Here is a 26202-nt window from a genome sequence, read left to right as displayed (position 1 = left end):
TGTTTTACCCCTAAGCGAAGAACGAAAAAGAACTTCGGCGTGAGTATATCGGGGCCTTCAGAGGTCCACACACAAACAAAAAAATATATACATTATATAAACCCAAATAAATAAAATATATAGCAGCAAACTGAAACCCTACAACAGTATGGACAATAGGGTATACCTGCCTCACAGTCACTATTTTTCTTCCTTTGAACTCAGTCTTCTCATATTTGCACGATATTCCGCATGATTAGATATGTGCCTAATATTAATGCACATTTATATAGGTTAACATTAACGATAGAGAGAGCGGTCATGTTAAGTGCCTAATATTAGGCTACCACCAACTACTACCAAACAGTCTTTACACTCTCAAAATGCTCCAACACTTTGGATTTTTTTTGTCCAACATATTAACGCATGGACTAGCCGTGTTAGTGAACTTTTACGACTAACCGAATTATTAAAATGTAGTCGACCAATCCTCTTCCCTTCGACAAACATTTAGTCGACTATTAGAGGGCAGCCCTAATATATTTCTTAAATTATTATCATTTTTTTGTAATTATGTTTCATACATAATTGCAAGAACCTCTAAGCAGTTCCCTCACGAATCCCCTTTTTTTTTATCTCCTGCTCTAATATCTCCCCAACTCAAAATGTAGTCAAACATCAACATAGAATCATACAATAAACAACTCATTAAAAAGTAGTACATTTCTCAATTCTGATGAATGCATCATTTTGGTTTTAATTAAAACTTTCTCTGTATATCAGAATTTGATAGTAGAGCTAAATTAGGCCATAAAGGCACGAAACAAGCTTTTCTGTAAAGATGTTTGTATACACAGAATGGCTCAGCTGACCTCCTCCTTGGTCTCGCTGTTTTCTCTCTCTCGAGGTTCCTGTTTGATATGCGTCGCCATGGCGAAAGCTGCACGGTCATGGCTGTCAGCCAGGTTTATGACGTTGGTGATGGAGGGGAGCATGGAGCCCTGGCAGCTGGTACCAATGGTGGTGTTCCTCTCACAGACCGCCAGCAGCAGCTGTGAAGCAGAGACGACAGAATCAAACTCTGAACTGCCACGATTGCTCAAACACACACGCAAACAGCTGCTCTCGCTAAGAGGAACACATCACATGGAAGAAAGTAGCTAACATTCACGCATAAATGACACCTGCATGAGCCAGCATTGTTTAACAGCTGCCAATTTTAACCACTAGCGTACATACATCTAAATGCTTGACACCATCTGTAGAGCTCCAACAGTGAATGTTCTTCTACTCCATCACGGCAGGATGAATCGCGCACACAGCCGCCATGTGTAGGACAGCATTAATAATTCAAGAGCCAGAGTAGCATTGATTGTGGCTGAGACGGATGGATTGTGAACTGACGTGTGCAGGAGCAGCCAAAAACCAGAGCTGTTACATTATGGTGAATGCATTAACAATCAAAAGAAAAATTATTACAAATTAAGGTGAAAATGGTGACGTTGTCAGTATGCATTTAAGTGCATTTAGCTTCTGTGTAATTTAAGCATGTGCATTATTATGAACTATTATCAATTCTGCATATCAATTCTGCATAGAGCTTGCATAATGATTGGAGATAATACAATATATAGTTTTGTTTTTTTAGAATTTAGACATATCCTGTTGTGGTGCCATGCAATGTTATATCAGAAATTGTATTCCTAAAATACTAAATGAAACCAAAAATGTTGATTTAAAGAAAGAAAGAAAGAAATAGTATATCTATTTATAAATATATATTTTTTATATAATATATTCTTTTACGCTTTTATATTTATTTTCAAATATTTGTTTGTATCAATCAACTGTTAAGGTTTCATTTAATACTTTATGTATAATATTTACTATAAAAAATATAAAAAAGTCTAATACATATATAGGCAGTATACACATACAAGAATGTATATACAAACGGTCATGGGTTCGATTCTCACGGAGGCCACAGCAAAAATGGCTACCCACTGCTCCGGGTGTGTGTGCCCATGGTTTGCAGTGTGTGTGAGTGTGTGTGTTCACTACTCACTACCCCTAATGTGTGCACTAACTTGGATGGGTAGTGCAGAGGACAGATTCTGAGTATGGGTTACCATACTTGGCCTTCACGTCACTTACTTATATTGGATCTACTAGTCAAACACAATTAGCATAATTGATAATTTTTATATTGGTGCATCTCTAACCAGCAAGATTTTTTTTAAATAAATTTTCACATCTTTTATGCGTTTTCCTATTCCCCCCCCCCAAAATATGCCTGTACCTCTGTGCACTGTTTGATCCAGAAGTGGCTGCCCATGGCCTCCCAGTTCTGCGAGCAGCAAATATACAGAAGCCTCTCATAGACTCGTCGCTTCATTGATGAATCAAACACCTCAAAAAACTTTGCTCTGATCAGTGGCTGGGTGCAGCGCAGCCCTGACAAGAACGCTGGCTCCAGCTTGGACGTGATGTCACTTCCTGAAAGGTTCTCATCTCTGAAAACAAAAACAAAAAAAACAAATACCGAAGTGCTTCAGACAAACACCCACAGCCCCAACTTTAGTAATAAAAATCGGGCCTACCACCCAGCAGCCTCAGTCTTGTTGCTAATAGCAATAGACGGAGGGCCAGCGCGGACAGCAGACCCTGTGATTAATCGGCGTAATTACCTGTAGACGTAATTAACGAGGTCCAGGAACTGGGCATTCAATTCAAGGTCATCAGGAAAGCGTTTCTCAATGTAGGTCATCATTTTCACCAGCAGAATGGACTTCTCTCTTGGATTAGGCACCTAGGAAAGAAACGAAGACAAAGAGAGAGAGTAAGACAGCAGAATAGAAAGGGATCGCAAGAGGAGAGGAGAGGAGAAAGGAGGAGGGGGCAATAGATTGATACAGTCCATTTATCTTTCATCTATCAGGAGAGCTGTGCAGCACCTTTGCTCGGCTCCTTTTTCTCCCTGTCTGCTCTCTCGCCTTGGGCTAACAGAACAGACACCCGAGTTCAGCTGTCCAGGCCACAGCGCGCTGAATACACAATGCCTCATTTACAGCAGGGTAGGCTTTGAGCTCAAGTGTTTAACACAGGTCTATTCAGAGTCGACACAAGGTTGGTTTACTATTGCGAGGTTAGAAAGTCTACAGAACTGGAAATCCTAGTTACACCATGTTAAACCAATAATACATGAAGCATGATCCAGGTTAAGCCATTTGTAGTTGATTTCCCTAAAAATAGCAAGAACTGTGGCGCTATCAAAACACAGCCCTGCTCGTTTTCTGCATCTCAATTAACAACACTGAGCAGTGACATGAGTTTGGGGTGGTCACTGGTCAGACCAATAACAGACAAAAGGCAAATCTTGTTTTGTCGTTGTTTTTGCAATTCTGTTTGGTGGCACAGAAATAACACTCATCTCTTTTCTTCCTCTTAGACCACATCCTGTCCAAATTGACAAATCACATTTTTTTTAATGTCCAAAATGTGTAAATAAATAAAAGAATAAAAGAAAAATAAATGCATAAATAAATGAAAAATAAATCCATTTAAAAACCCTTTTAAGGTGTCTTGTCATACATTTTTTATTATTTAACGCTTTTCCCTGAGGTCCAGTTATAATGACCACTTTCCATCCTCTTTCTGACCTTGCTGTCGACTATCATTTTTACTGCCCCATCATTCAATAGTCTCTTTGCAAATTCTGCATTACATTGTGACAGGACCACAAAACAATCCAAGCCAAAAATGTACCACATAAACTATCAAGGTCAGATTAAAATGATTAGAGATCTTATAAAAGACAATTTCTGCTGCACGTTTCTAAATTTGTGATAATTTGGAACAGCATATAGTTTAAACCATCTACACCACTGGTTTTAAACCGGGAGGCTGGGGTCCTCAGCAAACAAATGGGGTATTTGGAGTCAAAAATGTTGAGAACCAATGGTCCACACAGTAGGAATAATAGCACCAATCCTTTATCCTCCATGTTACTCTACCGTCCGAGCAGCCATGATTCTAATCACCCAATTGACATGTAAATTTAATCTTTGCTGCTTAATTTGAATAAATAGTCTTTCTGGACTGGCAAAGTTTTAAGTTCTGAAAGTTGTTGCAGTATGTTTTCATAGTTCACTGAAGTCTAAACTCAAAATACCAAGGAAAATTGTATTTCTCATACGACACCAGGCTCTGACAGATTCAATATTTTGAGACATCAGCCTGACAGAGTTTACCTGGTTGGTGGCCATGGAGTTGCCAGAGTTTTTGACCCATTCCTCCACAATCTTCACCACAGCGCGAAGAATCTTTGGGTCTGGAGATTTCTCAATGAGGGAGGTGATAATGACCTGGATGAAGTTTTTTCTCATTTCCATATTCATGACCGACAGTCTCGTCTTCACCAGATCCAGACTGAGCATGACCAACTCACTTGTCACTACAAACGAAACAAAGAAGAATGTGAGCACATGATTATATGAGTGATATTCAACAGAAATTTGTGATACAGTTGAACACTATTTTCCCTTTTCTTTAGGTTCACAGGCCTTGTATCATTTTCAAAACTTAACAAAGAGGAAAAACTACACCAAGCTCACCTATACAGCCAAATATTGCATACATCTCAAAGGCAAGCAATGAACATATATCAAAAATGGTCAAAGACGGCTGAGGATATGAACCACAAAATTCGAAATTCTGCCAGCTGAAAATGGGGGAAACGTGATTGAGTTTTAGCATGGAGAGTCGTAGCAGAACGGAGACGGGTTATGAGTTTAGTTTGGCCTCTGAATGTATTTTCTGCTTGATTTGCTCAAGGTAAAATGTGATTGTTCTGATGAGTCGAAGCCTTGGGGGAGAATATGTTAGAGGCTGATTTCCAGTTCGCCACTGACTCATGCTGTGAGGAGGTCTTTGGGCGACGCTGTCATGGTGACATTGCAGTGTGAGGCCATTCAGACAGCACAGGACAGGCAGGGCCGAAAGTGTGTGAATGTGCGCGTGTCTGTTCAATCCCATCTCAATGTACCATTTAAAAACCATAATAGCATTTAGAAGGCACAGAGCAGATGGGATTGTCTGGATTTTATATTCCAGTGGACACAGTTGGAGATTTTTTACTTCAATCACAGAAGATGTTTCTCAGTATGGATGGATTTGTGGGCTGGTCTCAGAGCATTTGATTGGCCCTCCTGCAGCACCCAGTGGTCAAATATGGACAGCACACGCCGGAGTCTAACGGTTCCCTCTCTCACACTCTGCTCCAAGGTGACAACGTGTCTTTTTGTCTTTCTGCCCAATTTTTAAACTCCTCCAGATGAATGCAGACAACAGGATTAAAGCTGTCCCAGTAAGAGTGTATATTTTTCCATCATACTGTCAAAAGCCAAAATTTAAGACAGACTGTCATTTCTGGGCCAAGAGGAAGAAAACCCATTCTGTCAGACAAAGCAATAGATCTTAACCTACCTCAGCTGGCTTCCATATACTATCCAAAATAAAGTCAAGCTTGAAATCTTTAAAGGCTTGAAAACGGCCTCCTGGAAGGGAGGAAGTGATCTTAACCAAGTGCAGATGGGCTAATGACAGAAAGAGGCCAGTGCTAAAGCACAAAATTGTTTAAATTGAGCAGAGCATACTATATTGCATTAACTTTACATGGTTGCCTCTAGACAGTTAGCCAATTAGGATTGATTCAGATGATTTAGCAGTCCTCTGAATGCCATCAAAATAAGAACTGATCTGACCTCGGTGTTGCCTGTTCGGTTTAAATTTACTTAGTGGGTCAATGTCATAAGAGTCTACACAATAAATGTAAAATCCAAAGTTTAAAAATCATGTTTTATATGGTTTTGAAAAACGTTCATTTCGGTTTAGAAAACTTTACATTGTAATAATGAGTAGCCATAAAGCAATAACTTTTTTATATTTGTTAATTTATAAATATCATTCAGTTTTTGAGTCGCCGCATTACATGGCATTTTACAATCTGAACTAGGGTTGCACCAATGTTGGCCTATACCGATAATGATCATTCTTTATATTTGAAAGCCGATAACCATGTATTGGCCGATAAATCTAAATCCAAAATTTTTAATATAATTTTTGAGAGCCTGATTACAAAAACAAAAGTCTCACCATTAAAAGCCATGTCTCAAGCACACAATTATAATGTTCTCATTATAATTTTATGTAGCATATATGACAGATTTGCACTGCACATTGCACTTAACTGTATTTTCATTTTTTTAAGTGATTCCAATCATATTTCAAGCAAATTCAAAACCATCATGGTGAACAGTGCGCATCTGAAGTGTCACAGCTCAAGGAAATAATCCATTATTTAGTATATCGGCCAGATTTTCTTATTAGGCCGATAACGTTAACATTAAAAACAAACATCTATCGGCCGATACCGATATGGTGGCCGATATATCGTGCATCCCTAGAACTAACTTTGACTAATAAATCATAAGTGTAAAAATATATGATATTTTAAGATACTTATTGATTGTGACACCCAGTGATGAGGGTCTGCACGGGTCCTCTCTATGATATAATTTTCTGTTTCCTGCATGCTGGTTGCAACATATTATTTTTTTCAATATCAAAGTAATAAGTAATTGTAGTAAAAAAATAAAAAAAAAACGTTTTAAAAAATTTATAATAATTATGGCAAATTACTACAAAAAAAAACCCTCCTTGACCCAAGTGTCTAAAGAATGATCACCTGTGCTGGTTTCAGCGGTTCCGGGGTTGGGTTGCGGGCTCAGGTGCTCCCTCACCATCTTCTGCAGGGAGCGCATGAAAACGGAAATGAGGCGGTCGATGTAGCTGGAATTGTTGCTGCAGGCGGACTTCAGGATCATCAGCGTTCCTGGAAGCAGAGGAGAGAGAAGCTGGTAACATGAAGCCCCGCTGCCCTCACGACACTGTCAGGGACAGCAAGCGACACGAGCCTGCTAATGACTTTGGGTGCAGCTTCTTTGTCCCTGTAGTTGTATTACAAGGACGTTTCTGAAGAAATCTAACCGAGTTACCGGGTAAGGACAGGGACACACAAAAAAAAAATTCTATGAGTAATGCATTTCTTAGATCACAGCTCTGGGGAGAAAAGATAAATGTAAAAAGTCACCCTCGATGGAGACACATACAGTGCATCAGTGGTAAATGTAACTCTAGAGCACTGCCAGAGAGGAATCAGGAGGCATTTATTGACCAATGATGCCATTTTGGGCTGAAATGAAACACTGGTAACTTTAGAATGTTATTCAATAGAGTTATCACTTTTTGGTTTTCAATTATAAAATAATTAAAGAGGAGTATTCTTTTGTAAAATATCTCATCTGAAAGGGATCCATATACAAGTACACCACTATCCAAACGTTTGGGGTTGGGACGTTTTTTTGAATGTTTTAGAAAGATGAATTTATTTGATAAGAGTTATATTGTGAAATATTATCACAATTTAAAAAGAGGATTTTTAGCAGCTATTAATCCAGTCTTCAGTGTCACATGATCCTTCAGAAATCATTCTAATATACTGATTTCATGCTCAAGAACATTTTTTATTATTGTCAATGTTAAAAACTGTTGTGCTGCTTAATTTTTTGTAATGGAAATGGTGATATATTTTTTCAGGATTATTTAATGAATGGAAAGTTCAAAAGCATAGCATTTATTGTCCCTTTTAATCAATTTATTGCATCCTTGCCAAAAGAGCATTAATGTTTTTTCAAATCATACTGAACCCAAACTTTTGAATGGTAATGTACAAAACTCAATAATAAGTATACAATTATAGGTCCCACTTTATATTAAGTGTCTTTACTATGTAATAACACTTAAATAAAATGCACATTGTTTCCATACAAGCTTTTATATTTGACTTGCATTTAAAAAATATTACCTGCATGTTATTACAGCTGTAATTCATTTCTGTAATTACATCTAGAATTACACTTTTAACCTTTACCTTACCCTTTAACCCATTTTTAAACCTAACCAAACACAAAACCTGTCCCTAACCTTACCCATATCCCACCTCAATAGCAGCAAAAGTGTTTTGCAATACATCATGAAGACAAGTACATTGTACCAAAACATTTTTTATGTTAAGTACATAGTAGTTAAAGACACCTAATAAGTGTGACCAATTTATAATTAAGTATTTACATATCTGGTTTGCATTCAATACCAACTATATAACAGACAAAAAAAAGTTAAAACCTTTATCTATTTAGTGTTTGGTCAGGTAGTAGAGCTATTCAATTCTCACCGAACAATTGAGTTGGGTTAGCGCTGCTGGCTTTCTCGTAGTTGGTGAGGCCTTCATAAATGACTTTTCCTACAGCAGCGTACAAGCACTCCAGCTCCTCATATTTGGAAGCAACGGAAGATGTGCCTAAAGAAAAACCAAAATATTGGAAGAAAAATGTAAATGGTTACCCTATAGTTTTCAAATGACAACAATCCAATCAATTCCCATTGGACGAGAGAGAGAGAGAGAGAGAGAGAGAGAGAGAGAGAGAGAGAGAGAGAGAGAGAGAGAGAGAGAGAGAGAGAGAGAGAGAGAGAGAGAGAGAGAGAGAGAGAGAGAGAGAGAGAGAGAGAGAGTTATCACTTTATCAGTTAGGATAGTAGTTTTTGATGTAGGTAGCTATTGAAAAAACTTCAAGTGAGCTTTAAGTAATAAATGAAAAGACATCATCGATCAGAGCTTGATCTACTCACTGGGTTCTGTGGGGAAGGTGCTCATGAGTCTGGACAGGAGGGAGTGGACCGCTCTCAACACTTTGGTGTTGCCACAGGTCATGCAAGCTGCAATGCCACGCTGCAGGGGCTTGAAATGTGCGAGGATGGCTGGAGGCTGCAGCACTGACAGGAGAAAGCTGAGAATCTCCAGTCCTGTGCAGATATTGGAGAAGTTCGCCTGATTTGGCTGCTCCTGAAAAACAGAAGAGGATGCACTGATTAATAAGAGTAAACAGGATCTGACACTACTGTTCAAAAGTTTGAGGTCTGTGATATTTATTAATATTTTGAGAAAAGTCTCTTATGCTTTCATGCAGTGTGTAATATAGCTGTTTGTGAATGTAAAAGATGTGCAAAGTTTCAAAGATCAAAGTGAACGATAAATAGAGTTATTGTCTCCCAAAAGAACCGGTTCTGAACTGTCTGAAACGAGTGGTCAGTAATTTCAGTCTTACTTACTGCATGAACCTACATCAGTTTGTAAAAATTTGCATAATGCCAACCTATGATCTTCAATGGCTGCCCGCAAACAACTTTTACTCTGACTCGCCCTCAAACACTACAGTTGTAGCTCAGGCCTGGAAGGGTTTGTTTTGTGTTGTTGACATGTTGAAAAGACGCTGTTGTCTGTGCTACAAAAGCAAATCCAATATGCATCCATTTCCAAAGGAAATTCAAATATGGCAATAGCGATTCATTTCCGAGGTGGTTTAGGGCAACTCGGGCCCTGACATGCTTACCTGCAGAGCTTACTTACAACCCTAATAAAACACACCTGAACAAGCTAATCAAGATCTTCAGGATTACTAGAAAGCTGCAAGAAGGGGAGATTAGAGGGACTGGATCCTTGATAGAGCCGTTTCAGATATTATGAGAAAATAAAAGTTTATTTTTTATTTTTTACTTTTGATGGATGTAAACTTATTGTGGGAGACCTCCAAAACAAAATTTAATTAGGAACCATTAAAATAACATATTTATAACTGTGTTGGCGAGGCTTAATTTTCAGCATCATTACTCCAGTCTTCAGTGTCACATGATTCTTCAGAAATCATGCTAATATGGTGATTTGGTGCTCAAGAAACATTTCTTATAATTAATGCTGAAAACTTAATATTTTTGTGGAAACCGCGATACATTTTTTTCAGGATTCTTTAATGAATAGCAAGTTAAAACCAGCATTTATTTTAAATAGAATGTTTTCATAACATTATAAATGTCTTTACTGTCACTTTTGATCAATTCAATGAGTAACCCAAAAGTTAATAAATAATGACATCTTACTGGACTATTGAAACTTCTGGGGTCACACAAAGTTTTAAAATGAATAAACACGTAAATCTCTTTATTCTCTCATTTATGTCAAGTAATGCACAGGCTTGTCACAATGAGTAAAAACCAGTGCTGATTAAGTTTCCGGGGCCACTGAATATTGACAACTATGGTCTGAGGGGATTCTTTAATCACTGACAAGCCGGCACAATGAGATGATAAAAGCCCCTAAGATTTGCAGCACTGTTCATTAGTTTGGATAAGAGCACCTGAAAAGATCACCTCACTCACTCAACAGGGCTCTGGGGCACAGCCGATGAGTGACCTGTTTGTCAAACTCAAGCCACAGGAAGTGTCATTGACCCACTCTGAAAATAAAGATGGAAAGGATGCAGGGCTCTAGACTGACTAAATGGGCGCATTTTGTGACCTTTATTCCTGCCTGTGCGACTAATTTTGTTAGAGGTCACACTGGTGCCTCTACCAATTTCAAACTGATGAGCGCTGCCATTTCTGTTGTGTATGATATACATTAAATGCAGCAAGTGGAAAGAAACAGCGCTACTCATTTGAACCGTTCCACATGGACGATTTATCAACTCTGCAGCGCGAGCTACTCGCTGACCATCTCCATCATGTGGCCACTAAACAGCAATGTGAGATACAGTGAAACATGTTTGAGTTCAGCACAGAGTTCTTCTTTGGGAACCACTAATATCTCGGTGATTTAAACTAGTTTAAAGCCAGATGAAACAGTGCTGACATTCAAAAACACTGACGCGGAAAACAAGAGAAACATTGTGTCACAACAATCAAGTTAGAAGGCTTTTCCAATCCACAAATCACCAACTATTGGCGCTTTTCCACTGCATGGTACGGCTCGGTTCGGCTCGGTACGGTTCGACTCGGCGCGGAACGGTTCGGCTCGCTTCGCTTTTCCACTGCGTGGTACGACTCGGCTCGGTACGGCACGGTTCGGTTCGCTTTAGCTCGGTTGCTTTTCCACTGCAGTTAGTACCGCTTCAAAGTGGGTGGGACTGATCGTTATAGTTGCCGTCTCTACTGCCATGACATCATCATATTAAATTCGAATTTTTCATTCCGTGTTTCCCCATCCGCTCCTCGGCAACCAACGAGAGGAACGTCTGCACCTTGTCCACTGACCACGATTCAGCCATTTCTTTTTTTGAAGTTTATACTATTTTTTTTAAGCAAATACTTTTAAAACAGGCGCTACAGCGTTGGCTGTTGTCTACTGGCTATTTAAATCTAGCGGGTTTAGTGTCTCGTGTTGTAAATACAATGACACTGGTAGTGATGATTCTGTCTGACCAATCAGTGATCTGCAGTGTTTTCACGTCACATTTTAGTATCGGTACGGTACGCTTGGAACCTCAACAGAGGTGGTACCATTTAAAGCGAGCCGTACCATACCGTACCATGCAGTGGAAACGCGTCATAAGTGAGCCGTACTGAACCGAGCCGTACCGTACCATGCAGTGGAAAAGCGCCAAAGCATGCCGTACCGAACCGAGCCGTACCGTACCATGCAGTGGAAAAGTGCCATATTATTGTTATAACATAGACATGTATTAAAGAAGCAATTGAATATAATTGCAGTATTTGTATATATAGGCTATATATTTTTTTTTTTGCATTTGTATTTGTACTTCATGTGTTTCGGCTAATATAACAAACATAAAACCATAAAGTTACTTTTTGCATGGTAGTGAGGTGCTATGCGTGGTTATAATCTACAAATATATGACATTACGGAAGACCAATTTTAAGAGTAGAGTTCTAACACAGTCAGAATACTTAAGAGTTCACCCTACAAAGATTAGGTTGCTACAACTTTTATAGATGTTAATGTTTTTGTTAATGAAAATAAATGTACATCCGCATCTAAAGCTACTGTCAACTCAAATGTGCATTTCCAAGAAACAAAACATGTAATACTAATAATTAATATTATTAATTCTTATATTTGGGGCTACCAAATCAGGCGCTGGTGCCACCATCTGTGTCATCTCTCTGCCATATCAGAGCATTTCAATCATTGGCCTATATGAGCATAGGGAGTCGCATAACTGTCTGCCCTAAAAAAGAATCGATAGTGTGGTGTGTGTCCAGACAACAGGAAGCCCATTGCTTCTTAACAGGTGGAGTGAGAGAGGGATGGGAGGTTACAGTAATAATAGTGCAGGTGGCAGACGCTCACTAACTGAGAGATGTTCTCTCAGATGACAGCTGAGTTAGTCACACCAGTGAACTCCAAAGAAAGAAAAATCATTCATAAGAGGGAGGATATCGATTTTGCTGGCATCAAAACTGCTCTTGGAAAGGCACTGGAAATAATGAAGAGGGATGTGAGAGGAACAGGATATGGCGGTCTTCATCTCCAAGACGAACACTTCAAGTCTTGTTCACACCAAGATGAAAATTTCCAATAAACATTTTAATTTGAACGGCCGGCTGTTAATGAGTCTGTTCAGATTGACAAAAACATTCGAAAGCCATCAATGCGCCATCAATTTTTCATTGATCAGTCCTAATCTCTTTTCTATGACACTGCAAAGAAAACCACCCGACCAATAGGATTCACGGTTTTGATCACATGCCCAGAGCTGCAGCTGTTATATAAAACCACACAACATGGTGGCACTCACAAGCAGAGTATTTTTGCAAAAAGATATTTTACTAATGGCATTTAAAGAACCAGGAACTCTCGTCTCTGTACTCTTGTATTTGGCGTTCTCTGATTAGGACCATTGCGAAATAACATGAAAACATGCAAATACTGTTTGACTTATTTTCTTCTCCATGACAAGCAGGTGTCAAAAACAAAGTTACGTAGTGCTTTGTGTCTAGAGTAACCAGGGTATTTCTGCTTTTCTAAATGCGCAACCTCCAGTCAGAGAATGAATTAGCATTTTCCTTCAGCCTGTTTACGCACTAGTCTGAACAGACAAATCACATGCGAAAAAAAGACTAAATTTCCGTTGCAAACATTCCTGTTGGTTTGCACAGACTTACATTTGTCAAACTCTTAAGAGTTTTTTTTTTTTTTTTTCAATGAGACAAGAACTAATAAAACTCACATTCAGACTCAAATTTAGTCATGGCCTAGCGATTATACACATAATACATTGAACAGCAATGCTCTTCCTGGCAACAAGACTTAAAATCCATAACCCTGATCCCACTTCATTCCTTCTCCCTATTGTTGCCAGTCTCATTCATAAATAATAAAAAACATATAAATCTCAGACACTTCAAACTTACCACAGTCATGAGGAGCTTGTCGAACCACTGCAGTTTAAGTTCGGCACGGGGCCACATATCCGGCCTGAGGGCAGTCTTCATGAGGTTCACACAGCGACGGGACAGCAGCTCACCGGGCGATCCTGCTACATTAGTGCTATCATTCACCTGCAAACACAGAGCAGGATTAAGCCTGTGTAAGTATTAGTGAACGCCTCAGTAAGATTCACTAATCAGGTATGAAATAACTACCTGGCAGGCGATGCGGATGAGGAAGTTGACGACGGTATCTGTGTGCTGCTTCTCCACAGGTTTGGTAAGTAAAGCCTCAGTGCCTGGCATCGACTGACTGCGGCTAAAGACCTGCACATACCAACACAAACATAATACAGCCAATGTGCTTAAACATGGCAGAGTCCATCAAGGTACAGAGCGCAAAAGACTGATTACAGTGGTCACACTCAGGCGTCAGCGATCGGTTTAAGGTTTCCTCACCGTGCCGACAGTACCAGCAGCAGTGCGGAATCTCTTCACGTCTTGTGCCGAATCAACAGATATTCCTCTCTTCATAGCAGCAGAGGCTCCGCTCGTGCCCTCGCCAACACTTACTGTATCAGCCTCCGATTCCGGCTGCAAAAAGAAATTCATACCCAATAAACGGCTGGAATCAAAAGCACAACACTTTTTAAAATCACAGAAAACCAAAACTTTTTTTTCAAAACTGATTTTGCCATTTTATTTTCTGGCGACAGACCTGTTGATCTTTGATTCTCTGGAGCTCCCATTTGATGACCACCTCAGCTAAATCCACTGCCAACTTCCTCTGTTCGATAGTCACACTAGGGGTGAAGCCCAATCGCTGCATTGCACTGATCATGTGCTGAACCAGGTGATGTCTCACTGGGTAATATACCTGTAAACAGAGACACATACACTCTATCAAACGAAATGTTATATGATCCACCAAACGAACTAATAACTAAAGCTATGCAATATAAATTGAACATTGTGAATATCGGAGTATCTTTAAGTAATGTTACATACTCTGAAGTGCTGTACAATGAGATGAAGTATATGAACAAGTTGGGGAACTGTGTGGCCCTCCTCCACAATGATCTTGCGGGTCCAGTGCGTGAGCATTTGATGACCGTCCTCCATCCGTGCAGGTACAGCAGGTGTGAGAATTGCCATGGCCTGCCGAACAATGGCACGTGCCTCCATAGTATGAGCCTTTAGCAGACTGTGGAAAACCTGCATAGAAGTAGTTCACAGTTGAAGTTGACTGAAGTGACTTCCCAAAAAACTTTAAAAACTCTATCCTTTGAAATAATGAGGTAAGTGAGGAATTTGGGTTTGAGAAATGCATTTTATCAGCAAAGGTCTGAAAATATATTTGTTTGTAAATGTGTTATATGTTACGTTATATGTCATATGTTATGGGTTAATTATTTCAGAAAGAAAAAAACACTGAGTTTTTTTTAATTTCATCATGGCCCAAGCCAAGAAATTCTAGACAAACAGGCAGAAAATGTAAACCTCTAATTTAGCATTTCAGTTATAATCCTGATTTCCTTCAATAGGTATGACTACACAATAACATATAGAATCTAAAGACTTATAAACTGTTTTAATAAAATGAGAAAATAGAAAAACAATTGCTTTATTAACATTCAAAAGTTTGTGGTAAGCATGTTTTTTTAAAATAGATGAATAGTTTTATTCACCACAGATGCTTTAAATTGATCAAAAGTGACTGTAAATGCATGTATAATGTTACAAAACAGCTCTATTTGAAATATAAATATTTCATAAAAATATAAACATGCACAACTATTCGTATTACCAAAATCAGAAATTTGGAATGATCTCTGAAGGAGATTCTCTACAGGCTTTCCCGTAGCTCAAACAGTAGAGCGTTGGCGCTAGCCACGCCAAGGTCATGGGTTCGATTCCCAGGGAAAGCAAGAACTGACAAAATGTAAAATGTGTACCTTGAATGCAATGTAAGTCGCTTTGGATAAAAGCGTCTGCCAAATGCGTAAATGTAAATCATGTGACACTGAAGACTGAAGTCATGTTTGCTGAAAGTTCACCTTTGTCATCAGAGGAATAAATTACATTTAAAAATAAAATAAAAATAAAACTGCTTAAATAGTCAAAATTGCAATATTGTGAAATGCTATGAAAGTTTATTGATAAATGCAGCCTTGGTACGAAACATACTTTAAAAAAACAAAACAAAAATATATAAAGGTGTTGCGAATTAGCCATGGCTATAAACACTGTGATACAGGCATCGGATTGTTCTTTATGTAATAATCTATGTTTTTTGTATCTGTCCCTATTCAAATAAACAACAAATAAATAAAACACATAAATATTATATATTTTTTAAAGTGTTTCGTACCAAGGCTGCATTTACCAATAAACTTCACACTACCATTCAAAAGTTTGGGGTCTGGAAGATGACTATATATATATAGTCATCTTCCAGACCCCAAACCTTTGAATGGTAGTGTACATTTTAAATGACTTTTTTTTTTTTTATGCACAAAAAAAACTGATTTTAGGTAATACAATTAAAATCTGTACTCTACAACCTATCTGTACTTATATTTGTATATTATATATTATACACACTTATATATTTTCCAATATCATATTTGATATCATCTGCTGTTGATTATACTAAATATGATTAAACCTGGATAATTTTCACAGGCTTGCTGTTTTTTCTCCACGTCAAAGACAGAGTTACCAACTGTTAAATAAATTATTTCTATTGCTTTTTTTGGACCAATACTTTCTGCCTCTGTTCAATCGGACAGAATCAGATAAAGGCATTTCATAGTATTTTTGGCAGCTGAAATTTTGGTGCATGCTCACCTGTAAAACAATCTTCTTGTGAATGGCAAACTTGGCAATAATGTGAGCCAGCAAGAGGTGGCCGCTGTACTTGCAGGCCGGATCCACGCAGGTTTTGGGGAGCAGGCACGGCCAAGCAAAGGTCATGAGACGCCTCAGCTTGCTGTTCCTGCTCTTGTTGTTGTCATGGATGTGGTGGGGGGCGTGCTCTACCAGCAGGGTCGAGAACTGAAGCAGGTAAATCCTCAATGAGTCAGCCAGATCTGCCTGCTTCTCAGGGTCAAGTACCTGCAAGAACGATAGGCATGTGTCAAAAGACATTAAAAGATGCATTGTCTTCAGTGCCGTGATGCCACAGCTGTGATGTACAGCAGATTTAAAATTTTATTTCAACTTCAACAGGTTCCTCTCCTGCTTGAGGTGTTGAAAACAGACCCTGGAAACAAACAGACTGATTGGTTTGCTCTTTGCAATGATTACCAGCAGGGGAGAGACAATCAATTTAAGCATGAAATTAATGAAGGCTATTAACCTTCACCTCTGTGTCTCATTGGGTTAGTTTGAAAAACAAACACTATGACCTTTAGTGATGCCTTGAAATTTCGGCCATAATAACAGCCAGAGGTCATCGTAGATGAAATAGTGACTCGATAAAGAGAGTGTGACAGCGCTGCCACTGCAGCTGGTCTGGAGCTGCTGGATAGGGTTTACCTTGGTGATGAAGACACTAGTGATGCTCTCAGGGTTGTCACCCTCTGGATTGGGCGGCCCAAGGAGTTGCTCGCCTTCCCCTTTCTCAAAGCTGTGCAGGAAGGCTGGGTTCAGGATGTGCTGCAACACCTGGACAATGGACAACAATAATATACAAGCAGCATTTATTTATTTACATCAATAAACAGACACATTCCTAGTGCTTTGATATTCTCAAAAGAGCCATATTACTATTGTTGGAGACAAATTATGTTTTTTTTTTTTTTTAGCTGTCCATATTGACCCAGACTTGGCTTTTAATTGAAATGCATATTTAAGTTTGCTTTAATATAGTTTGGTTTACGTTTTGTTTAGATATACTTATCGTTAAAATATGATAATAAATAACCTAATCATATTTATATAATAATAATAATAATAATAATAATTATTATTATTATTATTATCATTATTATTGATAATCTACAAATAAACCACATTGTTTTATGCATCGTATTTACTAAATTGATTGAATTTGCTTAAATGATCAACACCAGGGCTGCTTTGGAAGCTCCGGCATAAATAAAGCCATTTAAATGTATGAAGAGAGCAGAAGAGACAGAGACAGGCACAATGTGGCAGCCCAGATTCAATTCATTTGAAAGCTCACTGTTATTAACCACTCTAATGATCATCATATTACCATCATCAGCTAATTGTTACCATGTTTTTAGATGTTCAAAAACCCTAATTCCTCCTACCTTGACTTCCCAGATGTCACCTCTTATGTGTTATATAATTAGTGTCTTTGAACACTAATTTAAGCTATGGGATAATACAAGCTTTGTACTTAGAAGAGACGATAGTTTGTCTAGTCACACAATGATTGTGTTGTTTGGTTGGTAGCTGGAGTGTGCATCAGCGTGTGCATTTATTCAAACATTGGTGCCGTAGGGCTGCAGGTGTTCCTTCATTATCCCTCGTCCTAATGAGCCCCTCTACCGTTCGCATGAATGATGGATCACAACAAATCCTTTTCTACACAATCCATCACAGCCCAAACCACCGAGACTCCAGCTGCCTGAAAACATCACCTTAAACGTGTATTCTGTTAAGAGCGTGCAGCTGCTGAGCTCTCCTGGGGAATGTTTGGGATGCAACGTCTGTTTGGCTGTGAGAGGTGATATAGCAGAGCAGGAACGGTCTCAGCCATCAAAACTGTGAGGACGATCTGCCAATGAACTGCTACCGTTTCTCAATGTCATTGTAGAGGGTGGCATTTGGAGGAGAACATCCAGATCATTTTAATCAACTGGCATTTGATCTTTTTCTCAAACTTGATGGAATTCTTTCACATGAATAAACATGAAGTGGGAATAAGAAGAACAGCCTTGAATACCACAATGACCCGTTTACCAGTGGGTCCATGTACTCCCGGTAGTGCTCTCCCACTATAAAAACCCCTTCATATGGTTAGACAATAAGGATGCTCACAGAATCAAAACAGAAGGAACCATTGTCAAAAATGCTGCATTAAAGTATGTGATATTTTGTCTTTAAAACAAAAGTCAAGATTCTTTTTGATTTTGCCTCAGTAGCCGCGTTTCCATTACCCTTCAAATTGCGCAAACTGAAATTGCGAATTGAAAATACGCCTAATGGGAACACGTCAATTTCAAAAAAAAAAAAAAAATGTACACGCTCGCATGAGGTGGTTTTTCAGGCAATTCGAAAAAGGAATATTTCGCAAAACCTCAATGGAAACAGTTTTTCCTCATTTACAGGTCATCTGGCGTACGTAAAAGTTGATCATTCTTTAAAGATGACGCGGTATGTTTGGACCGAAGACGAGACAGAGTTCTTTATTAAAATCATGTTGATCATTCTTTAAAGATGACGCAGTATGTTTGGACCGAAGACGAGACAGAGTTCTTTATTAAAATCATAGAAGACAAAAAGGATTACGGGAATAATGGATTCTAAACAACAAAAAAGAAAAGCCACAATTTATCAAGACCTTGAAACAGATAGAAGGGGAGAAACACCCAGAAACACCTCATAGTCCTACGTGACACTACAAAGTATAAGGGGTTTTCCTTGCCATTAATGCTTGGATAACAAGCCTACATCTCATTTGATTAAAAATAATGGCTAGTGCGGTGGCTGGAATATATGTAAACCTACCAACATCCGTTGCCATGATTTTTGGAATTACTTATCGCGAGAGGGAAAAAAAAGAAGTTTTAGTCACATTACATCGGTTAATGGAAACGTTGTCATTTCGCAATAGTTTTTTATCGACATTTAGAAAATAAATCGCAAAATGTTTGCGCAAATCTGTAATGGAAACGCAGCTAGTGATGGGGAAGATGTCACCAAAACAAGTTACTGGTGCATGTGAGCTAAAGAAAAAGTTCTCATCTTCAACAGGGATGATTAAAGGCAAAGTTCTAATAGTAATGGCTATTAGAGTAATCTGCAGATAAATATTCATTAGCGTTCTTCAAAGACTTCGGTTAAGGGTGAAGACGTGCCTTTGAGAGCCAAGTGTGTCATGCACGGCCAGTCTCTGTCACCTTCCCCTTTTCAAACATACATATTCAGAAGGGGCTGGTTGTTATCCGCATTAGATGGTCAGCGCTAAGAGAGCGTGACGCTGAGCCACTCTGAACAGAAAGGTGGAATTTATAATGTTGGCCACAGAGGTCCATGTCATAACATTAGACACAGTCATGCTAGCCCAAAATGAGAGGTCTTCACAAAGGCAAAATTCATTATTTCTCCTCGCATGTTAAAACTCACAGCAGTATAAATGGTATAACCTCACCTTTGCCTTAAGCTCATCGTTGAAGTGTGGGTCATTGAACTCCACAAAGCGGAAGAAGAGTGCTCGTTTGTGCGTGATGCTGTAGTTCTTGGGGATCTCCTCCTCCATGTACTCCTTCAGGAAGGTCATATTGCACAGGAAGCGGCCAGTGAAGGCTCTCAACAGTTGAAAGAGCAGCTCAATCTCAGAGTAGTTGCGTCTGAAGGAAAATGCACAACTTTAGTGTCAAAGTGTTTGGGCAAAGTGAAAACATGTTGTTTTTCCATTTTCCAAGCTAATAACACTTAAAATATTTGCAACAACATTAGTGAAGTGTGTCATTTCTGCACCACCAAACCGACAACACTTACTTGCAGTAGCTAAGCAGACAGAACGCTAGAAGTTTGGGCTCTTTCCAGTTGGTTGCAGCCATGTTGTCTTTGCGGTGGCGTTCCTGGAAGGCCTCGCTGACCCATACTCGTCTGAGTTGACTCACTAGAGAGTGCTGACCGGCCAACCAGCCTTCATCATTTTTCACAATGATGCTTATGATCTGAGGTGGTGTGTGAATGATCATTAATATTCAAGCTCTACAAACAAGCACATTAAATCAAATCTAACAGTAAATTATGAGAGTGTGGCCCACCTTGATGGCCTGGAACTGCAGATCAAGGCGGGCAGTGCTGGTGGAGGGAGACCCAGGTCTCACAGTTGCAGCAGGCCCAGCTGGAACCAGCAGAGGGACAAACCGATTTGGGTTAGAAGCCAAGACATCTCGAAGTGGCTTGGCATCTTTATGCTTCAAGAAGCTCTGCAAATTAATAATGATAAAATGGTCAAAAGGAAATTTATGAAGGAATTTGTTTTGTTTTTTAACAAAGGCACAAAATACAGTATGAGGTAAAGAGAACAACGACAATAAAAAACACACCATAAACATGCGGCTCCACTGTGGGTCGTTGAGAGTGGCCTCCATCATGAATAGCTCCACTGTTTGAGATGGATGACGCGTCAGGAACTTGATCAGCGGCTCTCTAAAAGGACTGCCTGCCTGTGGAGTAACAAGACGAAAACAAAATAATTGCATAAAACCACAATATTCACATTGCACAAAATAGCCTACAAATTAGTAAGCTCACCAAGGCTGCATTCATGTGATCAAAAAAAAGCAATGTTATGAAATATTATTACAATTAAAGATAACTTTTCGATTTCAATATATTTTTAAAATGCAATTTCTGTGATGGCAAAGCCAGTATTCCAGTCTTCAATGTCACATAATCCTTTAGAAATCATTCTAACACACTGATCTGGTGCTCAAGAAACACTTTCTTGTTTGGGGCAGTCGTGGCCTAATGGTTAGAGTCAGACTGGTAACCCAAAGGTTGCGTTCGATTCTCAATACCGACAGAAAACGACTGAGGTGCCCTTGAGCAAGGCACCTAACCCCCAATCACTCCTCAGGCGACACAGCAAAATGGCTGCCCACTGCTCCGGGCGTGTGTGTCCAGGGTTTGCAGTGTGTGTGTTCACTACTCACTACTTCTAATGAGTGTGCACTAACTTTGATGGGTTGAATACAAAGGCCATGTATGGTTCACTTTCACTTAACTTATTATGTTGGAAACAGTTGTGCTGCTTAATATTTTTATAGAAACTGATACTTTTTTCAGGATTCTTTAAAGAATAGGAAATTCAAAAGAAAAGAACTGACATGAAATGAAATCTTTTGTCACATTGCAAATGTCTTTACTGTCATGTTAGATCAATTTAATGCATCCTTGGTGAATAAAAGTATTCATTTAAAAAAAAAAATTCAACAGTAGTATGTTTCAATGAAGTCCATTCAATGATTTACAAATATGCCATATTAGTGTTTGAACAATCTTCATTTGTGGGCTGATATAAATATTGATATGTGATTATCTTTGACATTTGATTATTTAGTGAGTTTATTATTCAAGTCACTTGAATATTTGATCAATTAACAGGCCCAGTTCCAACAAACTGAACCAGCATTCCCTTTAGCTGCAGATTAGAGCAAAAGTCTTGTACCTCTATGAGCATTGCCCTCTCCGTCTTCATGACCACTTCCAGCAAAGGTTTGACCAGGGTCTGTGGAGCAGCTGGTATCAGATGGAAGAGGTTTATAATGGCCGAACAGATCCTCATTTCCTGCAGAGGTGAACAGAGGAATGCATCACAATGATTGTTAGTGATAACCAGCAGTGGAAAACCAAGCCTACCTCCTGTAATATATAATCAATAGTGACAAGTTGGGGAACATTTGCGGGAAAGTCAAAGTGGCAGGTTAGTTCCTGAAAAAACATCACAGAACCATTGGGGCATCATAAGATATCAGGTTTGAGAGGGACCACCTCAGAAATGTAAAACGTAAGGATCAAACACAACACCACAGACACAGAGTTACAGTTACAAAGACTCCACTAGCACAGATAAATCACGAGCACAATGAGAGCGGAGCCAGTGAAGACCCCACAGCAGGCCGCCATCTCACCTCTACACCCTCCATGGCAGGCTGCGCCAGAACAGGAGACAACAAACAATCAGCAAAGCAGTGTGGGTAATGAGCACTGTATGGATTGAGGGGATGGGTTCAGGTGAATGGTGGGGTGTGTGTGTGTATTTCTGTGCAGAGGAATCTTCCTTCTGGGCTGCGCACTTGTTGCCAACTCAAGTCGCAAAAAAGTATTTTATTATTATTATTGGAACAGGCAGCATTTCAGCTGGACTCAATCCACAGGTCTATTGATTTTCAGTGTGAAAACTCAAAGTGGGAGAAATCTTGTGCGGTAATAGGGCATCCTACAAAGGTATAGGGATTAAGATCATAGTGCTAAATAACGCATAACCGCAAAACCAATGATCGTTTCTAAACATTTAAACGCATTTTAATTATCTTGACAGAAAAAAAGAAACTGCATGAAGAAAACAATCTACTATTAAGATCAGATATTATAATTTTTTGTTTTGAGATTATTTTCAGGACAATTAAGCACATTTTATTACTTTAATCCATCTAGTATTGTCTTTTCTATTGTTTTTTAAATGAAAAATTACTCATAACAGTTTTTTAGTGTATTAACACAAAGGACTTTCCGAAGAATATCACACTGGTACTTTCATTTTTGGTCCTTTGTGATGCCGATCCCTGTACATTCATTGCATTTGTAATTATGCCTATTAACACGCACAGGCTTCTGTTAATTTCACTGTTCATTTTACCATTCTCTTGTATTTCATCTTTTATTTAATGGCACACATTTAGAGCTGCTCCATTGCAGCACAGAAATCACATGACGTTTTCCTGAAACGCTCACGTCTATGCCACTGTGCACTCAATCCACTAAATGTGCTTCACTTTTTCAGCTCATGAACAAAGGTTATACAGATATGATTATTGAATTCATGTTTAATATTCAATTAACTAGATTAGTAGTGGGCGATATACCGGTAGACACGAACAAACGGTAGAGATTTTGGACTATTGTCTGTGTCATGGTTATGCTCATGTGACGTTGCCGTGCTGTGCCGTCATGTGCCGAAAACGTATAATTTGAATGCGCTTTTAAGCCTTGCGGTTTAAAAACAAGTGATTTTAAAATGTTCAAATCACAATAAGCAGCGAAAGAGGACTCATTTCAGCATAATAAAGCAGCTGCTCATACAGCTTGTGAGTGCTGAACAGTTCTTTTTGGCACCTTATTGGGCTTGAATAGTCAAATACACAAACTTAATGTGTCAAAATGCCCATCTTTGCGAGTATCCTCGTAAACACAGTCGTTTATGTCTAAGTGAACATAAAAAATTGAGAAAGAAAGTGCATGTGTATCAGTATATTAGATCAGTGCATTCGGTCTTAAAGTGACAGCAGCCTAATATATCTGCTGCCGTCTGTGCCATTAATGTTAATCAAGCAATCTCATTGCTCCTGACTAAAATGCTTTCATAACTTTAAGAATAATACATTTACTCAGTGAAGGCAGCAGAGTTTTTTGGATATTTGATTACTATATACAATTTCTGTAGTAGCCCATTTATAGGCCTATCTAGTGTTTGAAGTTTTTCAGGTAGGTCTATTTCAGTTGTATCTGTTTTATTGTATTTTTTTTTAAATTTCTAGTTCTTGAAGTTTTTCAGTTAGGTCTATTTCATATGTGTCTTTGTTCTATTGTAGTTTTTGTCCTATTGAAGTTTTTGTCCTATTGCTTGTAATTAAATTTGTTTGTTCCTATTTTATCACGGTTTTCCTGTCTCTTTTAATGAGAACAAGTATATGCGGATGGGTTGGAGTTCTTCCCTCTTTTCCACCTCGCTTTTACATCGCTTATGAATGGCCATGCGCATTTTAATTTAGCTACTTTCGGGGGTGCAATTGCTTGAATGGTGGCTTTATTATTATTATTATTAATAAAAAACACAACAACAAAACAGTACAATTACAATCTCGCTTATAATAAACAGAACTTTTATTAACAAAACGAATAAGACAGCTTTATTAACAAAACGAATAAGCATGGCATGCTCCATGCTGATAAATGAAATGGAATTTTTATTACTATAAAAAAATCAAAACGATGGTACAGCGGTGGGCAAGTGATGTAATCGGTGTGCGGCTGAACACCACGTAAACACCGGTAACATCGACTATCGCAGCAAGCCTAGTTGTAATGTCAAAAACATTACTTTTTTTTTTTTTCGCACTACAGCAAGAATAATTCAGGTTGTAAAATGAGTATAACTGTCATAATGCCAAAATCATATTTTTTTTCGTAAGTATGAACTTCACACATTTTTTTAGATAAATATGAATTAAAATTTCCTTTCGTAAAGAATGGAACAGGCAAACAATGACAGTCTTCATAATCCCTGAGTGCATCTTCTCGTTATTTTGGGGACACTGTCAAGATATTTTTACACCGAAGAAACATTGAAAAACAAGCAATGAGGAACAATCCCTTTACAGAACTAGCACCCCGGCATGGGCTAATCTGAGTATGCGCTCTTATGTAGCCTAAATCTGTATGCTCTCCCTGAATCGACCTTCTTTTTCTCTGTATGACTAAACTAATCTTCTGGAACTAGTTTTCTGAATGCCCCCCCACCCCCGAACCTGGCTGACCCCACCTCATTGTCATGTATGGCTGGTCATTCTGTCATTGTTGTAAGAATATTAAGAACTGCAGGAACAGAGGGCCAATTTGCATGTAATTATAATACATTTTAGAGAAAGGCAGGGCGTGAACGAGACCGAAAAAGAATGGCAGCTCGTTTTGAAACGTGGAAACAGCTAGGCTTTTTCCCCCTCACCTTTTCTTACTCTACAAGGTTATCTGTCCAACAAGATAACGAGGATCCAGAACTCTGAGGCTCGTTACTTAGGCGGGGGTGGATGGCGCCTAATTAATCATTGATTGTAATATGGCCACTCACAGAGTCTGAGAGGGGGGATCTGGGCTGGAGGGGGGAGTCCAGTCCAGAGCGCTCATCTCAGCTCTCCATATCCACAAATCCCTTCCGCTAACAGATACATTACGAGGCTGCCACCCTTGTGAAGTTTGACAAATAATTCAAGTAAAAGCTAAATACTGGCCTTTGTTGGCAGCAAAGACCAACAAACCCCAGTATATGCAACAGAGGTATCAAAACAAGCTTATACTCACACTGCCGTCACTACGCTGGCCTCCTTTATGCGTGATCACCACCACCTCCATCCATTTACGCAGATGTTGCTGCAAGAGCAGGAAAAACATTGAATCTGTTCTCTTGACTGTTTAAATTCTTTAAATAATGTAGTGTATTCTACCATTATCTGCTGAACTCTTGATCCCTTTGAAAAATGGAGTTTAAAAATATCTAAGTCTAAAGAAAAATCTTTGTCTAAAAATCTATATATCTATACTATGAATATGCAATATATTGCATACGTTTAGCAAAATGCTCCTCTATAGAGTTTATTTGTCTAGCTAACTAACAAGTGTTTTGACACTGAATGCCTTTTCTGGGATAAATGTAACATTAAGTGACATTGTTTACAAGCTGTTTTATTGACGCTTTTCCACAGTTTTGATTACATGAGACATGACACGGATTTGGATAAGTTGAACTGTTTCTTTCAACATACCTTCCGATGTTCATTCATGTTTATTTCATGCTATAACTACTAGTAAAGCGGAAGAGATTATCAATTCACGTGTGCTCCACATGCCACATTGGAGAGCGACAAGACGGTATTTATTTTTTACATTTTGTTATAAAATTGACAGAATTTGAAAGCTGCTACTTTGTTTCATATCAGAAGTAACAAAGATCAAAGCTTTTTGCGATTTATTGGATGGGAGGCGCGCTACAAAGTTTTTTCATCCATCAACTGAAAACTGCACAGACTGAAAGATTGATCTTGGGATTTAAAAATCGATATCGGTTCTTAAAAATGATATTCAATTCAAATCAAGAAATCAATATTTTTTTTACCTAGCCCTAACCAATAATCATCAATACCTTTATTAAAGGAACATTCTGGTTAAAATACATAT

General features: G+C 38.7%; 1 protein-coding gene across 4 annotated transcripts in view; it reads right to left on the bottom strand.

The window, feature by feature from the left end:
• Window positions 1-26202, bottom strand: part of trrap (transformation/transcription domain-associated protein) — an 82094-nt gene that overhangs the window by 33451 nt on the left and 22441 nt on the right. For 2 of the 4 annotated variants that reach the window (XM_082152649.1, XM_082152650.1), the window contains exons 30-49: window positions 25330-25398; window positions 21701-21820; window positions 20577-20696; window positions 20292-20456; window positions 20017-20198; window positions 19667-19865; window positions 16861-16989; window positions 16171-16437; window positions 14329-14535; window positions 14039-14197; window positions 13780-13914; window positions 13537-13647; window positions 13306-13452; window positions 8728-8941; window positions 8273-8410; window positions 6725-6871; window positions 4230-4432; window positions 2667-2788; window positions 2279-2492; window positions 852-1031 (exon numbers count right to left, since the gene is read on the bottom strand). In XM_082152649.1, coding sequence (XP_082008775.1) covers window positions 852-1031; window positions 2279-2492; window positions 2667-2788; window positions 4230-4432; window positions 6725-6871; window positions 8273-8410; window positions 8728-8941; window positions 13306-13452; window positions 13537-13647; window positions 13780-13914; window positions 14039-14197; window positions 14329-14535; window positions 16171-16437; window positions 16861-16989; window positions 19667-19865; window positions 20017-20198; window positions 20292-20456; window positions 20577-20696; window positions 21701-21820; window positions 25330-25398 — 3228 coding nt within the window. The remainder of the gene's footprint in view (window positions 1-851; window positions 1032-2278; window positions 2493-2666; window positions 2789-4229; window positions 4433-6724; window positions 6872-8272; window positions 8411-8727; window positions 8942-13305; window positions 13453-13536; window positions 13648-13779; window positions 13915-14038; window positions 14198-14328; window positions 14536-16170; window positions 16438-16860; window positions 16990-19666; window positions 19866-20016; window positions 20199-20291; window positions 20457-20576; window positions 20697-21700; window positions 21821-25329; window positions 25399-26202) is intronic. The other 2 variants (XM_082152651.1, XM_082152652.1) reach the window with 1 other exon arrangement.

The sequence above is a fragment of the Leuciscus leuciscus genome (assembly GCF_965113295.1).
Source record: "Leuciscus leuciscus genome assembly, chromosome: 21".
NCBI classification, from domain to species: domain Eukaryota; kingdom Metazoa; phylum Chordata; class Actinopteri; order Cypriniformes; family Leuciscidae; genus Leuciscus; species Leuciscus leuciscus.
This window is presented reverse-complemented; position numbering and strand designations above follow the sequence as displayed.